Source organism: Scyliorhinus torazame, chromosome 2 (assembly GCF_047496885.1).
Source record: "Scyliorhinus torazame isolate Kashiwa2021f chromosome 2, sScyTor2.1, whole genome shotgun sequence".
NCBI classification, from domain to species: Eukaryota; Metazoa; Chordata; class Chondrichthyes; order Carcharhiniformes; family Scyliorhinidae; genus Scyliorhinus; species Scyliorhinus torazame.
The window spans coordinates 324,879,144-324,902,449 of NC_092708.1; the positions used below are offsets into that span (position 1 = coordinate 324,879,144).

The following is a 23,306-nucleotide window of genomic DNA, read 5'->3' on the forward strand; positions in this document are numbered from 1 at the left end:
GAAGTCAAGATAGGAAGAAATCAGTTTGGTGGGACACAAACAGGCTTACACGATGGACGTACTGACAGTCCTGTTTGTGGATTTTGGGGAGGAGGTAGGGAGGGAAGGTCTCCCAGAGGAGATGTGGTCAGTGACCATCTTGGAAATGAGTACAAAGATGTGCAGGTTAGGTGGATTGGCCTTGCTAAATGGCCCCTTAGTTTCCAAAAGATTAGGTGGGTTACTGGATTGTGGGGATAGGGTGGAGGCATAGGGTGTTCTTTCCAAAGGCCGGTGCAGACCTGATGGGCCAAATGGCCTCCTTCTGCACTGTAAAAGTTTACGAATGACTTGATGTTCAGTGGGAGGGTGTCATGGTCCAGTGGGGGGGGTCATTCAGCCACTGCGGGGTAGAGGTCGGTATGCCAGACAACAGCCCCTCCCTTTGTTGGTGCGGGTTTGATGACAAAGGCAGGTATTGGACCTCCGAGGGACCTCCAAGAATGGAGTGTAGCAAGTTCAGAAGGTGACAGATTAGAGTGGGTGAGAGGAGCAGAGAAATTGAGATGGTTGATGTCACGCCGACAGTTCTGAATGAAAAGATCAAGAGCAGGTGAACGGCCGGAGGGAGGGGTCCAGGTGGTGGGAGAATGCTGGAGACGGGTAAAAGGATCTGTTGAATGGGGGTAGGACTCCTGCCCGAAGAAGGGAGCATGGAGACGAAGGCGGATGAAGAAGCGTTCAGTGTCTTCTTGAGCCCAAAATTCATTCAGTCTCAAAGGGGAAGGTCAGAGGGTATGGTGAATACATGGCAAGGGCTGGGGTTGGAAACGATGGGATCCGAGGGACGGGAAGGGGTGGAGGTTCCTGGATGATTTATACTGTTGGGAATTTTGGTAGGACGGACAGACGGCAGCAGCTGTAGTTGTCCCTGCTGCGGATCTCCACAATATTTAAAGATGGCTTGCAGACTTCACTGATGAAAAGGCCCCCCCCCAAAAAAAGGGAACCTAGGCGGTACAATCACATCCTTCAAAGGAGTGTGAGGGTCCGCCGACTTCTCAGTATCCGCTTGATTGGCACAGAATTCAGTTAGTGCTCCCTGAAGTGGCCGAGGCAGGATTGTCCTTGGCCTTCTGGCTCGTTACTGGGGCCACCACTGCCTAAATGAAATTCAACCCATGTATCCTGAAACACTATCCTGTTACCTCATTCTCTCTTTATGAAGTGTCCTGCTTGACTTGATTTAGAACAACATTCCTTTTCTTCCGTTTACTGTTTTCTCAGCATTCATTCCCCACCCCTGTTAGATTTTCTGTATGTGAGGACTGCTGGGAAAATGTAGTCTGTTGCATAGTTGTTGCCTGAAAAACTGGCGAATACAATTCTGTTAAACACATGGTCTTACTTCCCTGGTTATATCAGGCAATGTGTTTGCAGTAAAATTGTTTATTATGCATAGTCCCCTGAGCTACACAGGTGGTGTTAGAGGAAACTTTATGATGAAGGTTGTGAGTCTTGTTATTTTGAGGGGTGGTGAACTTTGGGTGAGATTCTCTGTTTCAGAAAGTTGACGCTGGGACTGAATCGATGGGCTCCTATGACAACTAAATTGCGCCGGTCCTGGAGCAATTCGGGATCCATTAATGGGCTAGTACCGGCGTCACGTGGGGCACGAGCGATTCCAATGAAAAGCGATGTCCAATTCGTCGGGGTTAGGACTGCTACTCGAGAGACCAACAAGCTGCAGCCGCATATTAGCACTCCACCCCCACAGACACTCATTCCAGCCAACAAGATGGCAGCATGGAGAGTGACATCCAGGTTTGCAGATGCCGAGCTGGAAATCCTGGTGGTTGCTGTGGAGGAGAGGCGGTCCACCCTGTTCCCTGGGGTGGGATGGAGGCTTCTATCCACCGCTGTATACGGACCTGGGCGCGTGGCATGGGCTGAGTGCTGTAGGTCTTGGGTCTCACTCCCTCTTTCTTCCTCTTCCCTCCCTCCCTAAATCCTGTGTCTTGCAGGATCACCTGCCGATGAGGCAGGCCCTCCTGGTGCCCCCCGACCTGGACGACACTGACTTCTCTTAACATTTGTTTCCAACACCCTCCATCACACAAAGATACTCCCCTCAGTTGGGCATGTTAGTGAAGAGACTCCTGGAGCACTAGCTGGTGAGCACCACACACATGCTGCAGTACATCAGGTGGAGGTAGGAACCCCCGAGGGGGTGGAGGTGGGAGGGCGGCCCAGCCCCAGGGACCAGCTGCCATCCAAATGGGTTTCTGGCTTCTGGAAAGGGCGGTCCCTTCGATAGTAAAGATGCAGACACAGCTGGGACTACATGAGGGGATGTCAGCAACCATTCGGAGCCTGCAGGTGCAGATGGAGGAGTCCAACTGCCTGTAGGGTAACAATGCGTGCCACCCTGGCTAACACTGCATAGGTGGCATCACGGTGGAGGCCTTGGGGGCAAAGGTGTTGGCCATGGATCAAGATGTCCAAGTCGTGGGGCACTCCATGCGGGCTGTGGCCAAGGGCCGAGGCAGAGGACCGGGCTGCCTTGTCGCAGGCAGCTATGTTCCAGGGCCACCTGGACATTGCAGCTGTGCCCCAGAACTCCTGCCCCGGGTGCATCCGATGGGCAATGGGTGAAACAGGGTAGCACTGCGCCACTTGAGAAACCCGAGCAATGTCCAAGCCTGGTCAGTACAGGCGACCCATGTCACAGGGGAATGTGAGGGCTGGGCTGGCTGCAGAAGAGGCGGGGGTAGGAAAGAGAATGTCGGCACTTGGAGGTTGGCACAGGCTGGGGCTTTGGGGTCGGACCCCGTGCATTACCCCAGTACCCTCCGCACCCAGTCCCCAGCTCTGCCATCCCAAGGGTTCGATGGAATGGCCAGCTCACATGCAGGGATCCCCAAGTGGACGGTAGAAGTGCTATTGTGGGCAAGGGTCGGACGTTGTCAAACAACACTGAGCACCAGGGCTCATCGCACAATGGGTCGTCATCATCCTCCATCCCCTGGTCCAGATCCATTGTTGCTGTCAGCCCAGGGCCCGCATGTGGTAGTGAGGCAGGTAGGAACCACTGAGGAGGTTGCGGGAGGGAGGGTGGGGTGGGATGATTGTGCCTTCGGCCAGGCACCCTAGTTGGTGAACCTGGAGGTGATTAGAACATCCTGTGCCTGCCCCTCCCCCACATCCTCCTCGTCGGACGAGGCCTGGCATTCATCCCCCTCCTACAGCATGTTGCCCCTTTGCGCAATGGAGGACGCAGCAGGCCATCACTAGTGGTGTACTGGAGGGCCCTTCCAGAGCGGTCCAGGCACCTTAACTACATCTTCAGGCTGCTGATGCACCACTTGATCACTCTGCTGGTCGCTGGGTCGTTGTAGTGGGTCTCCACGTTGGTCTATGGCTTCTGGATAGACGTCACCAGCCATGACTGTAGTGGATAACCCCTGCCGCAAACAAGCCAACCCCTCACTTGGGGGTGGGGTGGTAAGGGGGGAGGACGTCAAGTCTGCCAGGATGAAGGTGTTGTGCAGACTGCCCAGGTACCGGGCACAGACGTGCATGATGTACAGCTCATGGTCACAAACCAGCTGCACGTTCATCGGGTGGAACCCTTTTGGGTTTGTGAAAAGCAGCCTGTCATGAGCCAATACTCGTAAGGGACATGCAACCCGTCTATCAGTCCCCTGGACCTGGGTCATGGCAGCGAAACCCGCTGCCTGGGCATCATGGTGGGCTCGGTCCATATTCAGGCTGATGTACTGTGCCAACCGGGTATACAGGGCCTCCATGACAGCGCGGATGCATATGTGCACCGAGGTCTGCGAGATCCCAGACAAGTCCCCGCTTTATGCTACGGGGTCCTTCCAGGAGCCACGGTTCAGTGTGACCATCATCTGGCGGTTCCAGGTGAGCCATGATCCAGCAGATATGTCGCACTGTCCCCCAGCTCAGCTGGAGTCTGTGACGGTCCGACAGGTCCTCGAATGACTGGCTCTGCTGGTACACACGAGACCTAATGTGAAGCCTCCTTCTCACTTCATCCTTGGCCTGTTGGGCAGCCGGGGCTGAGGCGGCTAGGATTAAGGCCACCATTCCTGGCTGGATTCTGAAGTCCATTGTCTGCAGGGGGTGAAAAGCAGAGATGTTAGCATGGTGCGTACCAGTGCCCAACTGCCACAAGGCCCCGGCCTGCACTGCAGCCGCTGGCCCCACATGGCCCCCCACGCCCTTGGCCATTCCACCTGGCACTCTTGCCCTGCACTCCGCACCACATTCCTGGCACCAGCACACGTCCCTGCCGGCAGAGGTACCGGTGGCTGGCCCTACCGATGCTGGCGGTTTGCTCGCTGCTCGCCGTCTTATACGGGCTACTCTGGGCGTCCCCCTTTGGTGGGCTGCATGATGCCCCACTGGCGGGTGGCGCCCAATTGTGGGGGATGGTGGGCTGGGGGCAGTCATACAGCCGGTGTCTCTGAACGCCATCACAGGCCATAGTGACGATCAGTGGGGTGCGCAGGCTATGGCATGGCAGACCTTGTCTAGACTCACCCCAACCCCATGGCCCACCCCCTGGTCACCCACAGCCCTGGCATATCCTTCCCCCAGCCAGGGATGACAGCGGCAGGACCAGCAGCCCACGCTCATGCCTCTGGGAACATGTTCTCCCACCTCTCTTCCTCAGCAGCCAGGGCACTGGTTTCCCGATTTGTCAGGCACCTAGTGCCGAACACTATTTCCGCCTCGCGCGATTCTCCGCCCAATCATGTTTCGCAATTCCAGCATTGCTAGATTGAGAATCCTGGCCGGTGTTTGACAGTCACTTACAATTTAAAAGTTCCAGAGAGTTTCACTAATTGGTTTTATCTTTGGACACTCAGTAGCAGTCTCTCTGAATGCTTCTTAAAACTCGAGGAATAAGAGTGTTTAAAATACGTGAATTCAGTTCTTGCCTAATGGAGGCTTTTGGGGTGCAAAGGGTGCTGAAGGGCATGATAAAAGAGGACAGAGGGTGGCTGAAAATAAGGAATTAAATACACTCCAATGTTTTATAATAAGTAAGATACTTGAAAATACTTTGACATTTAAAAATACATATAAAGGGAATTGTTGTAATGACTCAACCGAAAAACAAAATGGTGATGGAATTGAAAAACTTCAAAATAGAAAATTGGAGCATTGTGCCACCTGGTGATAAGTTTGTAATTACATTGCATTATGTTCGCATTACAGTGACTGTTTACATTATTCCAATCGTAAATTTTACATCGTTTCATTTTTAAAAGTTGCCATAAGACATTACCAACTATGAAGGTTGAAGTACTTTAGATGGACAGATAGTGCAGTGCAGATATATTATTTTTAATATACTAATCAATCTCCCTGTTGGGTTACATATAAGGGAATGGTGATCGTGTTGGAGTTGAGTGGAAGGTGTCATCTAATCAGAGAACATTGTATGTGGACATGGATTGCTTCAATATCTGATGCAATCATCTACAAGTGCCATGACTTCTGACCTTAAAGATCAAGGAAAGGTAATTGAAAGCAACTGAAGATGGGGAACTCCTGAAATTATGGCCTAGGGCTGAGATGATTGGCTTCCAACAACCGCAACTATCTTTGTACGAGGTATGACTCCAACCAGTGAAGTTTCCCCGATTTCCCATTGACTGATTTTGCTAGGGCTCTTTGATGCTACCCTCTGTGCCTTGATGTCAAAGACACTTTCACCTCTCCCCTGGAATTTGGCTGTTTTGCCCATGCTTGGGCCAAGGCTGGAATGAAATCTGGAGCTTGAATTACCCTGGCAGAACTGTTCTGTGGATCCCTGCTGCTCTGACCTCCTAAGTGGGGAACTTGCCCCACTGAGAGGGCACAGAGTACATCAGTTATACTAATTGTAATGTGAGGGGCAGCACGGTGCTGCAGTGGTTAGCACTGCTGACTCACGGCGCTGTGGTCCCAGGTTCGATCCCGGCTCTGGGACACTGTCTGTGGGCAGTTTGCACATTCTTCCCGTGTTTGCGTGGGTTTCGCCCCCACAACCCAAAGATGTGTAGGCTAGGTGGATTGGTCTCACTAAATTGCCGCTTAATTGGAAAAAATGAATTGGGTACTCTAAATTTATAAAACAAAATACTAATTGTAATGTGATGCTATGGTTTGGTATTTAACTCTTTTGGGGCCGGTTTAGCTCAGTTGGCTAGACAGTGATGCAGAGCGAGGGCAACAGTGCTGGTTCAACTCCTGTACCGGCTAAGGTTATTCATGAAAGCCCGCTTTCTTAACCTTGTCCCTCGTCTGAGGTGTGGTTATCCTCCAGGTTAAACCACCAACAGTTAGCTCTCCCCCTCAAAGGCAAAGGCAGCCTATGGTCATCTGGCATTATGACGACTTTACCTTTTACCTATTTAAATCTTTATAATTAATCTCTTAAAACCCAACACATCATGTCGTTGCAAAATAGCAAGTCTGATTAACACCATTTTAGATGTAATGCAGAACTGGTTAATTTAAATAGAATCAACTGGAATCCTGGAAGAACCAATCACCGAACTCCCGCAGTGCAGAAGGAGGACATTCGGCCCATCGAGTCTGCACATACTCTCTGAAGGAGCACCCTTCCTGGGCTGACTCCCCATACTATCTCCGCCTAACCTGTACATCCCTGGACACCTAAGGGGCAATTTAGTGTGGCCAATCTGAGCACCCGGAGGAAACCCATGCAGACACTGGGAGAGTGTGCAAACTCCACAGGAAGTCCATTGTTTGGGAATTACCCTGAAGAGGAAACTTGCCAGGACAGTCCAGTCCCACATTTGGATCATTGAAATTAATTTTATTTTGAATCTGACATGGGTTGGGGGAATAAGCAAATATTGTACAGTACTTCAAAAACAATGTCAAACATTCAGTTTACTAAATATGCTGGCATTTGAATCCTCGTCCTAGCTACTACCTTATAAGCTGGTGGAAGTTGCGTTGGTGGAGGCTGGTTGTCGTGGTCAGAAGTTGAAAGACTGAATAGACAGATTCTCGTCCTGAGCAAATGTGCAACTAATAGGCATTCAACTAAAGCTTAAAAGTTGGAAAAACAGCAGGGTTTCCGAAAAAGTTTCAAGCCTGTCCAGGTTTTGAATTTTACGAGCAGACGAGTTAGGAACAGGAGTAGGCCACAAGCATACCAATTAGGATCAGGAGTAGGCCATTCGGCCCCTTGAGCCAGCTCCACCTTTCGATAAGATCATGGCTGCTGAGGGTAACCTCAACCCCACATTCCCACCTTACCCCCGCCCCACCGTTGATCAAGAATCTAACTACCTCTACCTTAAAAATATTAAAGACTCTGCTTCCACTCTCCTTTTGAGGAAAAGGCTTCCAAAGACTCATGACCTCTGAGAGAGACCCCTAGTTCTAGATTCTCCCACAAGAGGAAACATCCTCTCCATCTCTGCTCTGACAAGACCCCTCAGGGTCTTCTATGTTTCAATCAAGATGGCTCTTGCTCTTCTAAACTCCAGTGGATACTAGCCTAGCCTATTCTGCCTTTCCTCATAAGACATTCTAGGTATTAGTCTAGTAAGTCTCCTTTTGAACTGCTTTTACATACTTTTGGACTAATTTTGGATTAATGGAGCAACTGCAATCTGCATATCAGTAAAAATTGAATACAAATCAATCTGATAGTCATTGAATTCAAGCTGCTGATGTGTTGGCAAAAGAGCACCAGGGATTCTGCATGAGGTTGGGGAGATGTGGGTTAAAGTGAATATGAGTGGGCTTCCGGTGGCAACCATGGAGGAGTAGGTCGCCCGGAACTGACTTTCGGACTTTTTTCCCGACTTTTTTCTCAGACTTTAGGGGATAGATCGGTGCAGTGGACAATATTAAGAAGGATTCCCCCTCCGATGTATGGCTAATTGGACTAGAAGTGGCCGTGTGAAAAGACTCAGCCAGGATAGAGTGAAGCAGTCGGAGCTGGTACCGTGGCGCAGCATGGCGGAGGGTCAGGACCAGGGAGCGGGGGCTCAGTGGAATAAGGAGCAACAGATTAAGTTCTTTAAGGACTGTTTCGCTGATCTGAAAAAGGAAACGCTGGACCTGATCAAGGCTGCGATCGATCACATGGTATTGAGTCAGGCGGCCCAAGGGAAAGTGATACAAGAGATTGAGCTGAAGTTATCTAGCCAGGAGGACTATCTAACCGTGCTGGCGCACAAGGTGGAGGTGTTGGACGAGCGCCACAAGAGAATGCAGGAGAAGCTGGAGGACCTTGAGAACAGGTCCAGGAGGCAGAACATAAGGATTGTTGGCCTCCCTGAAGGAATTGAGGGATTGAATGCGGGAGCATATGTGGCGAGCATGCTGGAGCCACCGATGGGTGCCGGGGCGTTTTCTCGGCCCCTGGAAGTGGATGGAGCACATAGAGCCCTCGCAAGGGCCTAAGGCGAATGACCCGCCGAAGGCCATGGTGATGCGTTTCCACTGTTTTTCGGACAAAGAACTCGTCTTGCAGTGGGCCAAGAAGGAGCAGAGCAGCAGATGGGAGAACCGAGAGATGCGCATCTATCAGGACCTGGGAGCGGAGCTGGCCAAAAGACGTGCTGAATTTAATTGGGTGAAGGCGATCCTCTTCAAGAAGGGGGTAAAATTTGGGATGCTGTATCCAGCACGGTTGTGGGTCATGCACAAAAGACCGGCATTTTTACTTTGAGGCACCGGACGATGTATGGTCATTTATTAAAGAAAAGAAGTTGGAAGCGTCTTAAAGGACACTTAAGTCTCAAAGAAGTTATATGAAGGTGGTTTGTAATCTGTGTAATTTTTGTATCGGTTCAAATAAGATTGTATGTAGTTCTGGGTTAAGTATTGGGCTGGGGTGGTGGTTTGAGGGTGCTTTGTTTTTGCAGGGATTTGTTGCGGAGTGGGGAGGGGGCCCCGATGTTGGTGCTATTCTGTGGGAGGGTGGGTCTTGTTTCAAGCGATTGTTTCTTCATTGGTTTATGTTAATTTCTTTTACTTGAGGTTGTTTACTTACTGGCGAATGTGATGTTGTTAAATGGTTTATTCAGGTTGGGAGAGGGGTTCGAACAATAGGGAGCCAGACGGTTTGGCACCAGGGGCGGGGGTTGTCGGGGTCAGCATGGTTCAGCTGACTCTCTGAAGCGAGGTGGAGGGGTGAGCATGTGCTAAAATGGTGCTTGACCTGGGGGATCAGGTTTTGGGTGCTGGTGTCGGGGGAGGGGAAGGCTGCTTCGCTGACAGGGGAGGAACTATTATCGGGGAACAAAAGGGAGGTCGGGGGTGGTTGCTGCTTGTGGGGGAAGCAGGGGGCGCGGGCTCGGGGCTGGCCAAAAAAAAGGTTATGGCTAGTCGGCGGCGGGGGGGGGGGAGGGGGTAGATATATAATGGTGAATGGGAAGTTGGAGGGTGTATGGGTGGTGCTTGTGAACGTATATGCGCCGAACTGGGACAATGTGGGATTTATGAGGCGGGTGTTGGGCAAGATCCCGGACCTGGAGTCTCATGGCCTGATCATGGAGGGGGGATGACTTTAACACAGTCATTGATCCCGATCTGGACCGGTCAAAATCCGGGACTGGGAGGAGGCCTGCCGCGGCGAAGGAGTTGAGGGGTTTCATGGAGCAGTGGGGGGGGTAGACCCGTGGAGATTCGAGTTGCCGAGTGCGAAGGAGTTTTCGTTTTTTTTCTCATGTCCATAAAGTTTACTCCCGCATTGATTTTTTATTTTTTTTGGTTCTGAGCAGGGCGCTAATTCCGAAGGTGGCGGGGACAGAATACTCTGCAATTGCAGTCTCTGATCATGCCCCGTATTGGGTGGATTTGCGGTTGAGTGAAGAGAGAGTGCAGCGCCCGCTGTGGAGACTGGATGTGGGGTTGTTAGCGGACGAAGCGGTCTGCGGGTGGGTGAATAAGTCCATCCAGAATTACCTAGATACAAATGATAGGGGTGAGGTATCAGCAGCGACAATTTGGCAGGCTCTGAAGGCAGTTGTAAGAGGGGAACTAATTTTGATTCGGTCCCACAGAGAAAAGGTGGAACGAGCAGAGAGGGAGAGATTAGTGGAGGAGATACTTCAAGTGGATAGGAGATATGCGTGGCCCCGGACGCAGGGCTCCTGAGGGAGCGTCGGAAACTACACGCAGAGTTTGAGTTGTTGACCACTGGGAGGGTGGTGGAGCAGTTGAGGAGGGCAAGGGGGCGGTCTATGAATATGGGGAAAAGGCGAGCAGGATGCTGGCGCACCAGCTTAGGAAGAGAGAAGCAGCCAGAGAGATTGGGAGAGTAAGGAATAGGGAGGGTAACATGGTCTTGGGCCCAGGGGGGGTGAACGACGTTTTTAAAGAATTTTATAACAAATTATATGAGTTGGAACCCCCGGCTGGAGCAGAAGGGATGAGGCAGTTCCTTGATCAGTTGAGGTTTCCGAGGGTGGAAGAGGACCTGGTCGAGGGGCTGGGGACCCCGATTGAGGCAGAGGAAATTGTTAAAGGACTGGAGGGCATACAGTCGGGCAAGGCTCCGGGGCCGGATGGTTACCCGGTAGAATCTTAAGTTCTCAGAAGTGTTGTGCCCACTGCTGATGAGGACCTTTAACGAGGTTAAAGAGAGGGGGATCCATTCCCCCCCCCAAATATGTCACGGGCCTTGATTTCACTCATTCTTAAACGAGAGAAGGACCCGGAGCAATGTGGGTCATATAGGCCGATCTCGCTTTTGAACATAGATGCCAAGCTGCTGGCTAAAATTTTGGCCTCTAGGATAGAAAACTGTGTCCCGGGGTTGATAGGGGAGGACCAAACCAGATTTGTTAAGGGCAGACAGCTCAATGCTAACGTTCAGAGGCTTTTGAACGTAATTATGGTGCCCTCAGAAGGAGAGGAGGCAGAGGTGGTGGTTGCGATGGACACGGAGAAGGCTTTTGATCGGGTTCGTGGGAGTATTTATGGGAGACGCTGGGAAGGTTTGGGTTTGGTGAGGGCTTTATTGACTGGGTGCGGTTGCTCTACCAGGCGCTGGTAGCGAGCGTGTGCATGAACCGGCTGAGGTTGGGGTACATTAAGCTACACCGAGGGATGAGGCAGGGGCGCCCCCTCCCCGTTGCTGTTCGCTCTGGCTATAGAGCCGTTGGCCATGGCGCTGAGAGCATCAAGGAAGTGGCAGGGGCTGGTTCGCGGGGGGTGGAGCACCGGGTTTCGCTGTACGCGGACAATCTGCTCTTGTATATCTTAGGGATGGGGGAGATGATGCAGATCTTGGGGGGGGGGGGGGGGGATTTGGCAGGTATTTGGGGTACAAATTGAACATGGGGAAAAAGTGAATTGTTCGTGATCCAGGCAAGGGGGCAGGAGAGGAGACTGAAGGACAGATGGAGGGTTCCGGAACTGGCACAGAGCAGGAATTAGACGGATGGGAGATCTATTCATCAACGGGAGTTTTCACAGTCTGAAGGCGCTGGAGGACACGTTCAAGTTGCCGCCAGGGAATGGTTTCAGATATCTGCAAGTGCGGGACTTTCTGAGGAAACAGGTGTTTGCTTTCCCGTTGTTGCCGCCACGGGGGATACAGGACATAGTGTCTGGTACCTGGGTGGGGGAGGGGAAAGTGTCGGATATCTATCGGGAGTTGTTTGAGGCGGTGGAGGAACTGAAGGGCAAGTGGGAGGGGGAGCTAGAGTGGTAGAGAGGAACTTTTGTTACCTGGGAATACAGGTGGCTCGGAAATGGGAGGCATTACACAGGCTCAACCTAACCCGGTTGGTGGAGTAGATGGAGGGGGACTTTAAAAGATGGGATATGCTCCCACTATTGCTGGCTGGGAGCGTATAGACCGTGAAAATGAAGGTCCTCCCCAGATTTTTGTTTGTCTTCCAGTGCCTCCCCATCTTCATCCCCAAGGCCTTTTTCAAGCGGGTAAACAAGATTATTTTGGGCTTTGTATGGGTGATTAAAACCTCGCGTGTGAAGAAAATGTTGTTGGAGCGCAGTCGGGGGGAGGGTGGGTTGGCACTGCCGAACATCTGCAACTACTACTGGGCGGCGAATATAGAGATGATTAGGAAGTGGGTGGTGGGGGAGGGGTCGACATGGGAGCGGATGGAGACGGCGTCATGCAAAGGCACCAGTTTGGGAGCACTGGTAACGGCACCTCTGTCGTTCTCGCCAGCCCGTTACTCCACTAGCCCGGTGGTGGTGGCGGCATTGAGGATCTGGGGGCAATGGAGGAGGTACAAGAGGGTGGAGGGTACGTCGGTCTGGACCCCGATTTGCAATAACCACCGGTTCGCACCGGGCAGGATAGATGGAGGGTTCTGGAGCTGGCAGAGAGTAGGAATTGGACGAATGGGAGATCTATTCATCAACGGGAGTTTTCCCAGTCTGGAGGACAAGTTCAAGTTGCCGCCAGGGAATGGTTTCAGATATCTGCAAGTGTGGGACTTTCTGAGGAAACAGGTGTTGGCTTTCCCGTTGTTGCTGCCACGGGGGATACAGGACAGAGTAGTCTCTGGTATCTGGGTGGGAGAGGGGAAGGTGTCGGATATCTATCAGGAGTTGTTGGAGGCGGAGGAGACCCCGGTGGAGGAACTGAAGGGCAAGTGGGAGGAGGAGCTAGGTGGGGAGTTAGAGGCGGGTCTGTGGGCAGACGCCCTAAGCAGGGTTAATTCCTACTCATCATGTGCCAGGCTCAGTCGAATACAGTTTAAAGTGGTACACCGGGCACACATGGTGGCGAGGATGAGCAAGTTTTTCGGGGTAGAAGTTAGATGTGCGAGGTGTGCGGGTAGCCCAGCAAACGATGTCCACATGTTTTGGGCATGCCCGAAGCTTTGAGGATTCTGACAGGGGTTTGCCAAGGCAGTGTCCAAGGTGCTAGGTACGTGGGTGGTGCCAAGTCCATAGATGGCGATCTTTGGAGTGTCAGAAAACTCGGGAATTCAGGGAGTGAAGGAGGCCGATGTCTTGGCCTTTGCCTCCATGGTAGCCCGGAGACGGATCCTTTTAATGTGGAGGGACCCGAAGCCCCCAACTGTGGAGACTTGGGTCAGTGACATGGCTTGGTTTCTCAAGCTGGAGAAAATAAAGTTTGCCTTGAGGGGATCAATGCTGGGGTTCTGTCGGAGGTGGCAGCCGTTCGTCAACTTTCTCGGGGAAAATTTAAATGTCAGCAGAAGCAGCATTCTGAAGAGGGGGGGGGGGGGGTAGGTGCAATATGGTTAAGGGATGTACAGAAGGGGTTGGGTGGGAAATGTCTAGCTTACCATGTTGATGTTTATGTTATTTTGTTTGTTACTGTTATAAACATTTTGCAAATACTTCAATAAAAATATTTTTTTTAAAAAAGTGAATATGAGTGAGGTTGAGGTGAATATGTGTGGCAAGATCAGTGTAGCAAAACTTAGAGGGAGATTTGAAATTACAAGTGAAAAATAAGTAACTTTCTTGTTCAAAACTCACTAACCAACCAGGCAGGTTTGTTTACTCTGATCCGATTGACTGCTGAGAACACAAATGTGTGATAATATGTATAGGGACATAAATGGAATTGCAGAAGCAAGCAGCTTGTTTGAAACCATTGAACTGTGCTGATTTATAACCTTATATGTGAATATGATTTTATGCATCATTCATTTTAAATTCTGGAAAAACGTGATCTCAAACTTTTGTTTGGAAGAACTCCCATACAAATATTGATTCAGTCTTCAGGGCTCCCTGTTCTAGCTTCCGAAAGAGAGTGTTAACATTGTTCAATTTCCCCACCCACTTTCTTTTTGAATAGAAAGCTAATAAACATAATACACTCTCTCGCTCTCTCTTTCTCTTTTTTTCTCTGGGACCTTTGTGTTATCAAGCATGGCTGGTTTGTCATTTGGAGCAAAATAGATTTGCATTTTGATTATTTTTGTTACTTATGCTGTTCATCTTCGGTCCATCTGACCACCTTCTGTTGGTTGGAAAAGATGTCTGGTAGCTTCAAAGTCAGCATTTTCCAAGCACATGGCCATTGTCCATTGTCCTCAATGCTGCTCGAGAGAGTGCAATAAGTTAAATGCTCCATCAAAGTTGGCAGACTCGTTACTAGCTACAATAGCACTCATCCCAAGGTGTGGAAAGGAGAATTGATTTCAAAGATGGCGTACAAACCACTATTATTGCACTCTTTCCTACAATTGTCCCATAACTTTTGAACCATTTGATCTAACTCTCTGATTTTTCCTTGTAGATGTGAAGAAAGACTGGTCGGATCATGCCTTGTGGTGGGAGAAGAGAAAAACTTGGCTCCTGAAAACCCACTGGACCTTGGATAAGTATGGTGTTCAAGCTGACGCCAAGCTGATGTTCACACCTCAACATAAGGTACTTCGCCTCCAGCTGCCCAATATGAAGACTGTGAAGGTGAAAGTCAACTTCTCAGACAGAGTCTTCAAAGCAGTCTCTGACATCACCAAGACATTCAGTGAGTATCAGTGTTATATAGTCCCTGTTGGTATACTTTCTGTCATTTGGGAAGTAACTCAAGGTATTATATCAATATTTATATTGCTAAGATTAACATTTTACTTCTTATCAACATGAACTGAACAAAATTTTTATTAGAAAGCTAGCAGTCATTTAGATATATTGGTCAGGTTTTGCATTGAAAGTAATGGTAAGGCCATTAGTAGTTGCATTGGGGTATATGGGACTTATTGCCTGGAGTTTCAGTGCTGCACGTAGTGTGTGTTTGGTTCCCAATGGGATCTGCATTGCATGCCCACGCTTCCAACATGGCCCTTGCTGGGCGCCATATTGGGGAAGCTCAGCACCACCTTCTCGAGGGACATTAGGAATGGGCAATAAATGCTGGCCTAGCCAAAAATGCCAAAATTCCATCAAAGAATAAATTGCACAAAACTGGCACGCATGTTAGGACCATGCACCGGAAATGTACAGAATAGGTGATTGTGACCTCCGTTGGGATGAAACTAATTTGACGCCAGCACTGCTATTTGACCTCATTGGGACCACCCCAAACATTACTACTTAAAGGAATCATCAATCACTCTCAAGTTAGTTGCTGATTAACTTCTACAAACTGCAACCAATCCAGCAGAAATGCTTGGTGGTTTGCAGAGTGGTTTAATGTTGATGAAGTTAACAGGAAGTGCCGCATGTGGAGAAGGCCTTGGTTTTGACTCCAAGGTGTCTGGTTAGACTACCTTCTGCCAGTCATGGGTTGTGTGGTTTCCCACCTCCCCTGCAGCATGAAAGGAGGTGGAGCAAAGGCAGCATTGCAGAGGATGGACCGCTTAAAGAGCAAGGAGAGAATGAAAAGGGCTCTCGGCAGGAAATCTGTTGTCTTCCGGGAGCACTCCTGTTGCCCCACACTAAACCAGGAGCAATGATTGCACTATATGTATTTTACAAAGGAGGTGATCACAGAAACCTGCCCCCTCTCAGAACCACATGTGCAACCTCCGAGCTGGGTAAAAACAGTACTGCCAGTGGCTGAGACTGGAGAAGATAACATCTCACAGTTCACCATGGATGTTGCATTTATGGAGATGACCGGTGATGCCAGAAGAATGAATTGTCTTTGTTAAACAAATAAAAGCACTTGAGCAAAACACATCTCTGGTCAAAATCTACTTTTAAATACAGCCAGCCAACCTAGGAATACTTGCTTTTAAGGAGATGTCTTGGATAGACTGCTTTGAGAGAGCGAGATCCTTCAGGAACCAGCTTGCAGATTATTGTCTGCGTCAGACCACTGTTCAACCTGCCAACCTTTTCAGAAACTGCTGATCTGTGCACCGGCAAAATATTTTTATCTAAACTGTTTGAAAGAAACTGCTGGTCTGTTCACATTCAATCCCAATCTAAAACTGAACTCAACACTTGTCTGTTTCAGCCATTGGCTCCTCCCATTAACTGCACCGTACGACTAAAGACAAACGCAACGTCTCTAATTATCTACACCCTATGGAACTGTCTTTGATATAAACAAAATTCCATTAGCCCAACTTCAGGTAAACCATATACATAGTTAGAATGAATAATAATGAAAGCATTGCAAAAAAATGAAATCATCTCTTTTAGTTACAAAACCTGGCTGTCTTTCAAACCAGTATTTCTAAAAATACTGCAGCAGATGCATGCACACACTAACCCAAGCTTTTACCCCTTAATGCACCAAATACAGACAATACAATACATGGAATTCCTACATTCATCACATTGCCATCGAGGAAACCATTGAGGTACTTGGGCAGATGTTCGATTGCCTGAACCGCTTTGGAGGAGTCCTGCAGTACTTGGCAGAGTGAACAGGAGAAGGAAGGGAAGAGATGACCAATGCATCCCCATCCCTTTTCTGTCTGGATTGACTGCAGTCCACACTCCTGAGATCTCCTCATTAGAACCGTTAGATTCCTTGCCTTCCATCTTACTGATCATCGCAGATTATTGGCCAGAATGCTGAAGTATAAACCATTCAAAACTAAGTTCATCAACCAAGCCACCTAATATTTAATTTTTTTTTTAAAAGAAACAACTTATCTCTGGTGCATTCCCTTAATTCCTGTCTTGTGAGGATGGCTGGTGGAAAGGTGCTGAATTTAAGTGAGAGCAACTAACTGCAGTTAATCTTTCAGAATTATCATAGAATTTACAGTGCAGAAGGAGGCCATTCAGCCATCGAGTCTGCACCGGCTCTTGGAAAGAGCACCCTACCCAAGGTCAACACCGCCACCCTATCCCCATAACCCAGTAACCCCATCCAACACTAAGGGCAATTTTGGACACTAAGGGCAATTTATCATGGCCAATCCACCTAACCTGCACATCTTTGGACTGTGGGAGGAAACCGGAGCACCCGGAGGAAACCCACGCACACACTGGGAGGACGTGCAGACTCCGCACAGACAGTGACCCAAGCCGAACTCGAACCTGGGACCCTGGAGCTGTGAAGCAATTGTGCTATCCACAAGGCTACCGTGCTGCCCCTGCAGAATGCCTGCAATCAACTCGGGGCCGAGAAGACCTGACTTCGGACTGTACTACCTTGGCAGTTTGGGTCGGCAGGCTGACCAACAAATGCACTGGTGAAGTGACGTTGGTGCGAGGAGTCAAGCAGTCATCCTAAGAGGACACCAGGTCCATTCTCCACCGAACCAATGCCACCTCAGCTGATGCAATCCTAATAATCTGTTGGAGGATAGATTGCTTGACTGTCTATACCCAGCAAATACTCTTTGATAACTGGCCTTTGCAGCCATGATGGCAGCAGTCTGAGCCTGCATGACAACCAGCTGAGATTTAATTACCTCGGTCTGTGCTGCCACAGTTGCTCTTGGACATAATCTTTATTGTCACAAGTAGGCTTACATTAACACTGCAATTAAGTTACTATGAAAAGCCCCTAGTCGCCACATTCTGCCGTCTGTTCGGGCACACTGAGGGAGAATTCAGAATGTCCATTACCTAACAGCACATGTTTCGAGACTAGTGGGAGAAAACCGGATGCAGACTCCGCACAGACATCTGATATAGATCATAGATCATAGCTGCAGCAGAAGCTAAGACGTCCATTGTCAGACAAGATTAGGTCCACATTGGCCACCACTTCCAAACTGGAAAGAATAAGCTACAAGCTCTGTACAAAGCCTGCACCAAATTGGTGCCACACTTCCCCATACTCCTAGGACAGCCGACTCAATTGCAGGCTTGCCAATGCACCAAGCATTTATTGTACATTACCCCATTAATGCACTCATCCAACCCTCTGCAGTAGAAATCACAAATAAATCTATCCTGTTTTCAGGCCTTGTCCAATTATTTCCCCCAGTAATTTCCAGCAACTGCACATGCATTGTTAAATGCGGAAATCAGGGAATTGTTTTTCGAGGTGCTTTACACCTCTGAGCTTTGTTATTCTTGAGAAAGCCCTGTGTAACCTTTGCACACTGGTTCACCTTCAATTCAGTCCCTCCAGTTGAAGTAAAGAGTGTTTCTTTGTATCAGGTGCAACTCAATTCGACATTTTTTCAGCCATATGCATGAATCAATTGCACCATTGATGCTACACAATTCCTGAAAACCAATTTAACAAGAATTACAACCTTCATTTTACCATGGTGGGGGAGGAGGGGGTAGGGGGGTGGAATGGGTATGTACTACAGTTCGTCAGTAACCTGTATGTAAGAAATATGGAGAGGAGGAACAAATTCCAACACTTTGTTAGTACCGCTTGATTGTAACTCTCAAGTCTACAGATGTGTTAAATACAGTGGTGCACTTTAAAAAAACAAGCTGTCAGCAATGCAGGAGGATTAAAACTGCTCACAGTCAAACTAAATCCTGATGTATATGATTTAGGTGTAGTCAAATTTGTTTTTAATTGTACCATTGAAATATAATGTTACTGATGACCTGAATTTACTATAATTTTAAAACTAGCACGATTTAATGGTCATGCTTATGATTGCTACCAACTTTATGAAATTCGATCAATTGAATCAATCAAAGGTCACAATCAGTGTGCGCATCCATGCACAGGCAGAGTTGACAACCCTATCCACATCAAGAGCTCTCCGATCATTTTGTAACCGTTTCTCATCGGGTTTTTAATAACTCCTTGAAGTGTTGAATCTAATTTCCTCTTAAATGTTGCAATTAACTGACTTGATGGCTACTTTAAGTGAATTAATTCCATATTTTAATACTTTATCTGATGATTATATGCTTTAAACACGGGACAAGGTTCTCGAAGGGAAGTTGCAATGAGATGTCTTTGGGGAAGAATTAAATCTAGAATAGATCCTCCTCTTGAATTACAAGATTGGAAAGTAGTAGATTATTTTAAATCTTATGACCCAGTGGAATGCTGTTTAGAATTTCATATTAGGTGTGCCTAATTCGACATCTTTTAACATCAACTATCTTTACTAGTCTCGCTATACTGTGTTCCCTCTTTTCTCCCCATTGCTCTTGAAAGTGAATCTGCTGCTCAACCCTGCCCTCCGCCTTGAAGATGTTCCTTGAACCTTCCCCCTTTGACCATGATTTTGGTAATTTGCCGCAATTTCTCCGAATGTGGTTCAGGGTCAAATTTTGTTAACGTTCCTGTGAAATGCCTTGGGGTCTTTTTTATTCTGTTAGAAGTGGGTCATTTCCACTAGCTTGCCTTGTTTCAATATCTTGCATTACCTATTGTACCAGTTGTATTTACATGTCAGCTCTGACAGTGTGGTAGGTTATTCAACTCTGGGAGCTTCAGATGAGCCTCGGTCCTCTCGTTGCCCAACATTCCCTTTTGCAATATTCATGGATGTTATTGAATAGCAAACTGGAAAGGTGTCCTGCTAATATTTCCAACATCTAAGGGTGCTGACAGGAGTTGAGCTGCCCTACATTTGCTGAGATCTTCTAACTGAAGTTATCAGAATTTAAGCTACAACCTTCTTGATCTGATGACTTAGTACTCACTAAGCTAATTTTGATATATTTGTTCCTTTTCACCAAGAGGCAGTAAGGCCTTTGCCAATCTGTTTGCCCAATATATAAATAGATTAAAATCATCCTTGATTATTTCAGTAGGTACCTTTCTTACATACCCTTTTACATTTTTCCTGTATGGTCTCTTCAACAGTATAATCAGGCGGCCTATAAACTACCCCTACAAGCGGCCTTTTCTATTTCTCTACCCAAGCTGATTAAATATCTTGCTATTTTGAGTTACAGTCATATCTCACTATTGTACTAATGTCATCCTTAACTAACCGAGCTACCAGAGTTTATCTGCAGATGCTGCCAGATCTGCTGAGTTTATCCAGCTTTTTCTGCTTTTGTTTAGCATCTGCAGTCTTTTGCTTTTGCTTTTATTTTAGGACTTAAGACCATGCCTTTCCCCAATTTTCTCTCTTTTCAAAATGTCAAATACCCTCAAATTCAGGTTCCAACCTTGATCGTCTTGCAGCCATGGCTCCATGTAATGGCTATCAGGTCATACATTTCTATTTGTGCTAACCATTCATCTATTTTATTACAAATTCTGCACACATTTCAAGTACAGAACCTTTAACTATATCTTTATACCATTTTTGCAAACTCTGGCCTCTCCCGCTGGTGCACCCTTAAGTTTGTATACTTTGTCCCTTCCTGCCACTATCTGGCTATCATTAACCAAAATGCCACCCTGCTCTCCTACACAGTTCTCTTTACCACATCGCTCCTCACATGATCTTTTCCCCAATTTAAAGCCCTCTCTATCACCCTAGTTATGCAACTAAACTGATCTAACGACTGTAATTCAACAAGCCATTCAAGAATTATGTTCGCAAATACTGGAAAAATGCATGCTGCCTTATGGTTTTCATCATCAAATCGTGGGATTAGTGCAAAATTGTCATTGGATCATTAAAAAAATGCAGAATGTTCAATTCAATGTACAAAGACTTACAACACCAGGTTAAAGTCCAACAGGTTTGTTTCGATGTCACTAGCTTTCGGAGCGCTGCTCCTTCCTCAGGTGAATGAAGAGGTATGTTCCAGAAACATATATCTTTCGACAAATTCAAAGATGCCAAACAATTCTTGGAATGCGACCATTAGCAGGTGATTAAATCTTTACAGTTCCAGAGATGGGGTAACCCCAGGTTACACATGAGTGCGGCCTCAACCGGGACCTGGGATTCATGTCGCATTACATTCATCCCCCACCATCTGGCCTGCGAAATCCTACCAACTGTCCTGGCTTGATACAATTCACACCTCTTTAACCTGGGGGTGCCCAAAGTTGGATCCTTACGATCATTTCATAGCCAAAGTGATTCAGAATGAATTTGATGAATGCTTTGTTTCGGACGCCTGGTCAGCTCTCAACAGAGGTTATGCTGGACCAGATGCAATAACTTCTTAAAGTTTTAATACATTGTGGAAAGATTGATTTTCATTCCAGGAGTAATAATATAAGAAATACGGCTTAGTTATTTTATAAACAAACTTTATTGAAACAAAAAGTAAACAATATTTAAACCTTTACTTCAGTTCCAAAATTAACAATTACATGCAGTTTCTTAACGTATCACATTAGTTCCCATTAAACAACATTTCCAATAAACGTACAGCGCTCATTTCACTTACATAGACAGGCTAAGATGATACTTATATTTACAAAGCAATTCTCTGCTGCAAGTCAAGTTCATTTAGAACTATTTTTGAAAGTTCCGTTTATTTAAAAGAACAAAGCTATGCCATTCATATGCAACTAACCTTCCATTGACGGACAAATAGATCATCAGACTCTGTGATGGGCTGATGGCTGGTCAAACAAGGTGATCCCAAATAACCATGGATCTTGAGTGGATCATCCTGGCTTAATCGGTGCATCCTGTGTATTCCTACTAACGAGGTTCCCACTAACGAGGTTAAGTCTGAATGGGATGAGGTACCTCAAGCTGTGGGCTTCTACCTCTACTCTGCTGCTAGCAGTCTTGTCCTTCATTTTGTTTAACCCCGAAATTGCTTGCTACATCTTGGACCCCATTCTGGATCCAAGTTTCCATTCTGGATACAAGTTCCTAACAGCTCCCTATCGTGAGAGCTTTGTCGGATGCCAAAGACTGAATTTTATTATTTTGTACAATTAATCTATTTAATAAACCTTACCACATTAATTTAAAATGAATTACTGCTGTTGTGGTTACTTCATATTTCATAATAAGCACCCAGCAGTTCACATTTTATATTCCGCGTGTAAGCTGATCCCCGTTTGAAGGTTAACTTCTACCAACCTATAGCTTTGTAAAAAGTTTGACCCACCCAGATGCGCTGGTATGCAGTCTTTCACCGCCTTAGTGGCCCTTGAGGGGGACCACTTTAACCCCAAGCCCCGATAGTCGTTCGCCGGTTCCGGTTTCATACTGCCTCCCAGGCCCAGGGCGAATCGACAAATGACTACGTGGCCCGATTGTGCAGACTGGCTGAAACCTGCGAGTTTGGTACCACACTGAATGAAGCCCCACGAGACCGTTTTGTCTGTGGAATCCATGACATGGCAACACAACAAAATATTTTTAGCGGAAACTCACCTGCATCTGCAGCGGGTGGTTGAGATGGCCATCTTTCGACAGAGCACCAAGCAGGTTGCCCAGGAACTCAAGGGTATGGCGATCCTAAATCTAGGTTGCCCAACCAACTGCCATTTGGTTTTGTCACCACGAGAAGAAGCGGGCCCCCAATGGTGGGACGATTACTGCAGAGATGCTGGCCACGGTCGCAGTGGTCTGGAAAGCTGCCGCATGGCCTGCCCTGACCTAGAGGATCCAGACGTCAAACACAGGCCGGCACCAGTGGACCGAAGTGACAGACGGCCCGTGAGGGCCCAACTCCCTGCCGTTCGGCCGAGCATGACGAAGGCTCATCATAACCAGCAGCTACACTGCATGCCAGTGCCACGGGTTGCTCCAATCCACGTTGCCCTGAGGGGAATGGGCACGCCATCCGAATGGAGCTTGGTACTGTAACAACGGTCTCCATGGTCAGCCACCGCACGTTTGATAAGATCCGGTCGGGCCTCCAGATATTAGCCCTATGAGACACCGGCGTCCGGCTTGTCATACACATTGGTGAACCATTAGCGACTGCAGTCACATCGATCCTGGTTACACATGAGCAGCAGTCAGCAATTCTATTTCTGGTGGTGCATGGAAGCGGGCCGTGTTTGCTCGGCCGCGACTGGCTGCGCCAACTCAGTCTCCATTGGCAGTGGGTTTGCCGCATGGACTGAAGGGGTCTTGGTGAGATTCCTCACCATTTTCCAGGAGGGCACCACACAGGGAGCAGTGGCCTGGATCAGTGTCGACCCATTGGCGCAGCCGTGCTATTTCCGAGCCCAACCAATCCCATGTGCTCAAGACCCAAGGTGGATGCTGAATCGGACCGATTGGAATGTTTGGGCATTATACACACCATTCTGCCTGTGATGAAGCTTCATGGCTCTGTATGCCTATGCGGCAATTACGAGATGATGGTGAACTGTGTCTTGCGCCTGGACCATTACCCAGTCCTTCTCATCAAGGATTTACATGTAAAACTCTGGAGATTGAACTTTTGTGAAGCTGGACATAAGCCACCCATACCTCCTATATTTTGGACCCCAGCTCGTGATGCTGCGTGACAATAAATATGCATAGAGGGCTAGACTAATATATCCGGTTGCCTTTCAGGGTCCCTCCAGCATGTGCTATCTTCCAAAGCGTGATGGAAAATATGATTACGGGCTTCTCCGACCAGGAACATTTATAGAA

General features: G+C 48.0%; 1 protein-coding gene across 6 annotated transcripts in view; it reads left to right on the forward strand.

Annotated features, from left to right (window-relative positions):
• The window catches only part of fermt2 (FERM domain containing kindlin 2), a 188,736-nt gene that overhangs the window by 64,408 nt on the left and 101,022 nt on the right, over positions 1–23,306 (forward strand). For all 6 annotated transcript variants that reach the window (XM_072489727.1, XM_072489726.1, XM_072489729.1 and 3 more), the window contains exon 3: positions 14,243–14,476. In XM_072489727.1, the coding sequence (XP_072345828.1) occupies positions 14,243–14,476 (234 nt within the window). The remainder of the gene's footprint in view (positions 1–14,242; positions 14,477–23,306) is intronic.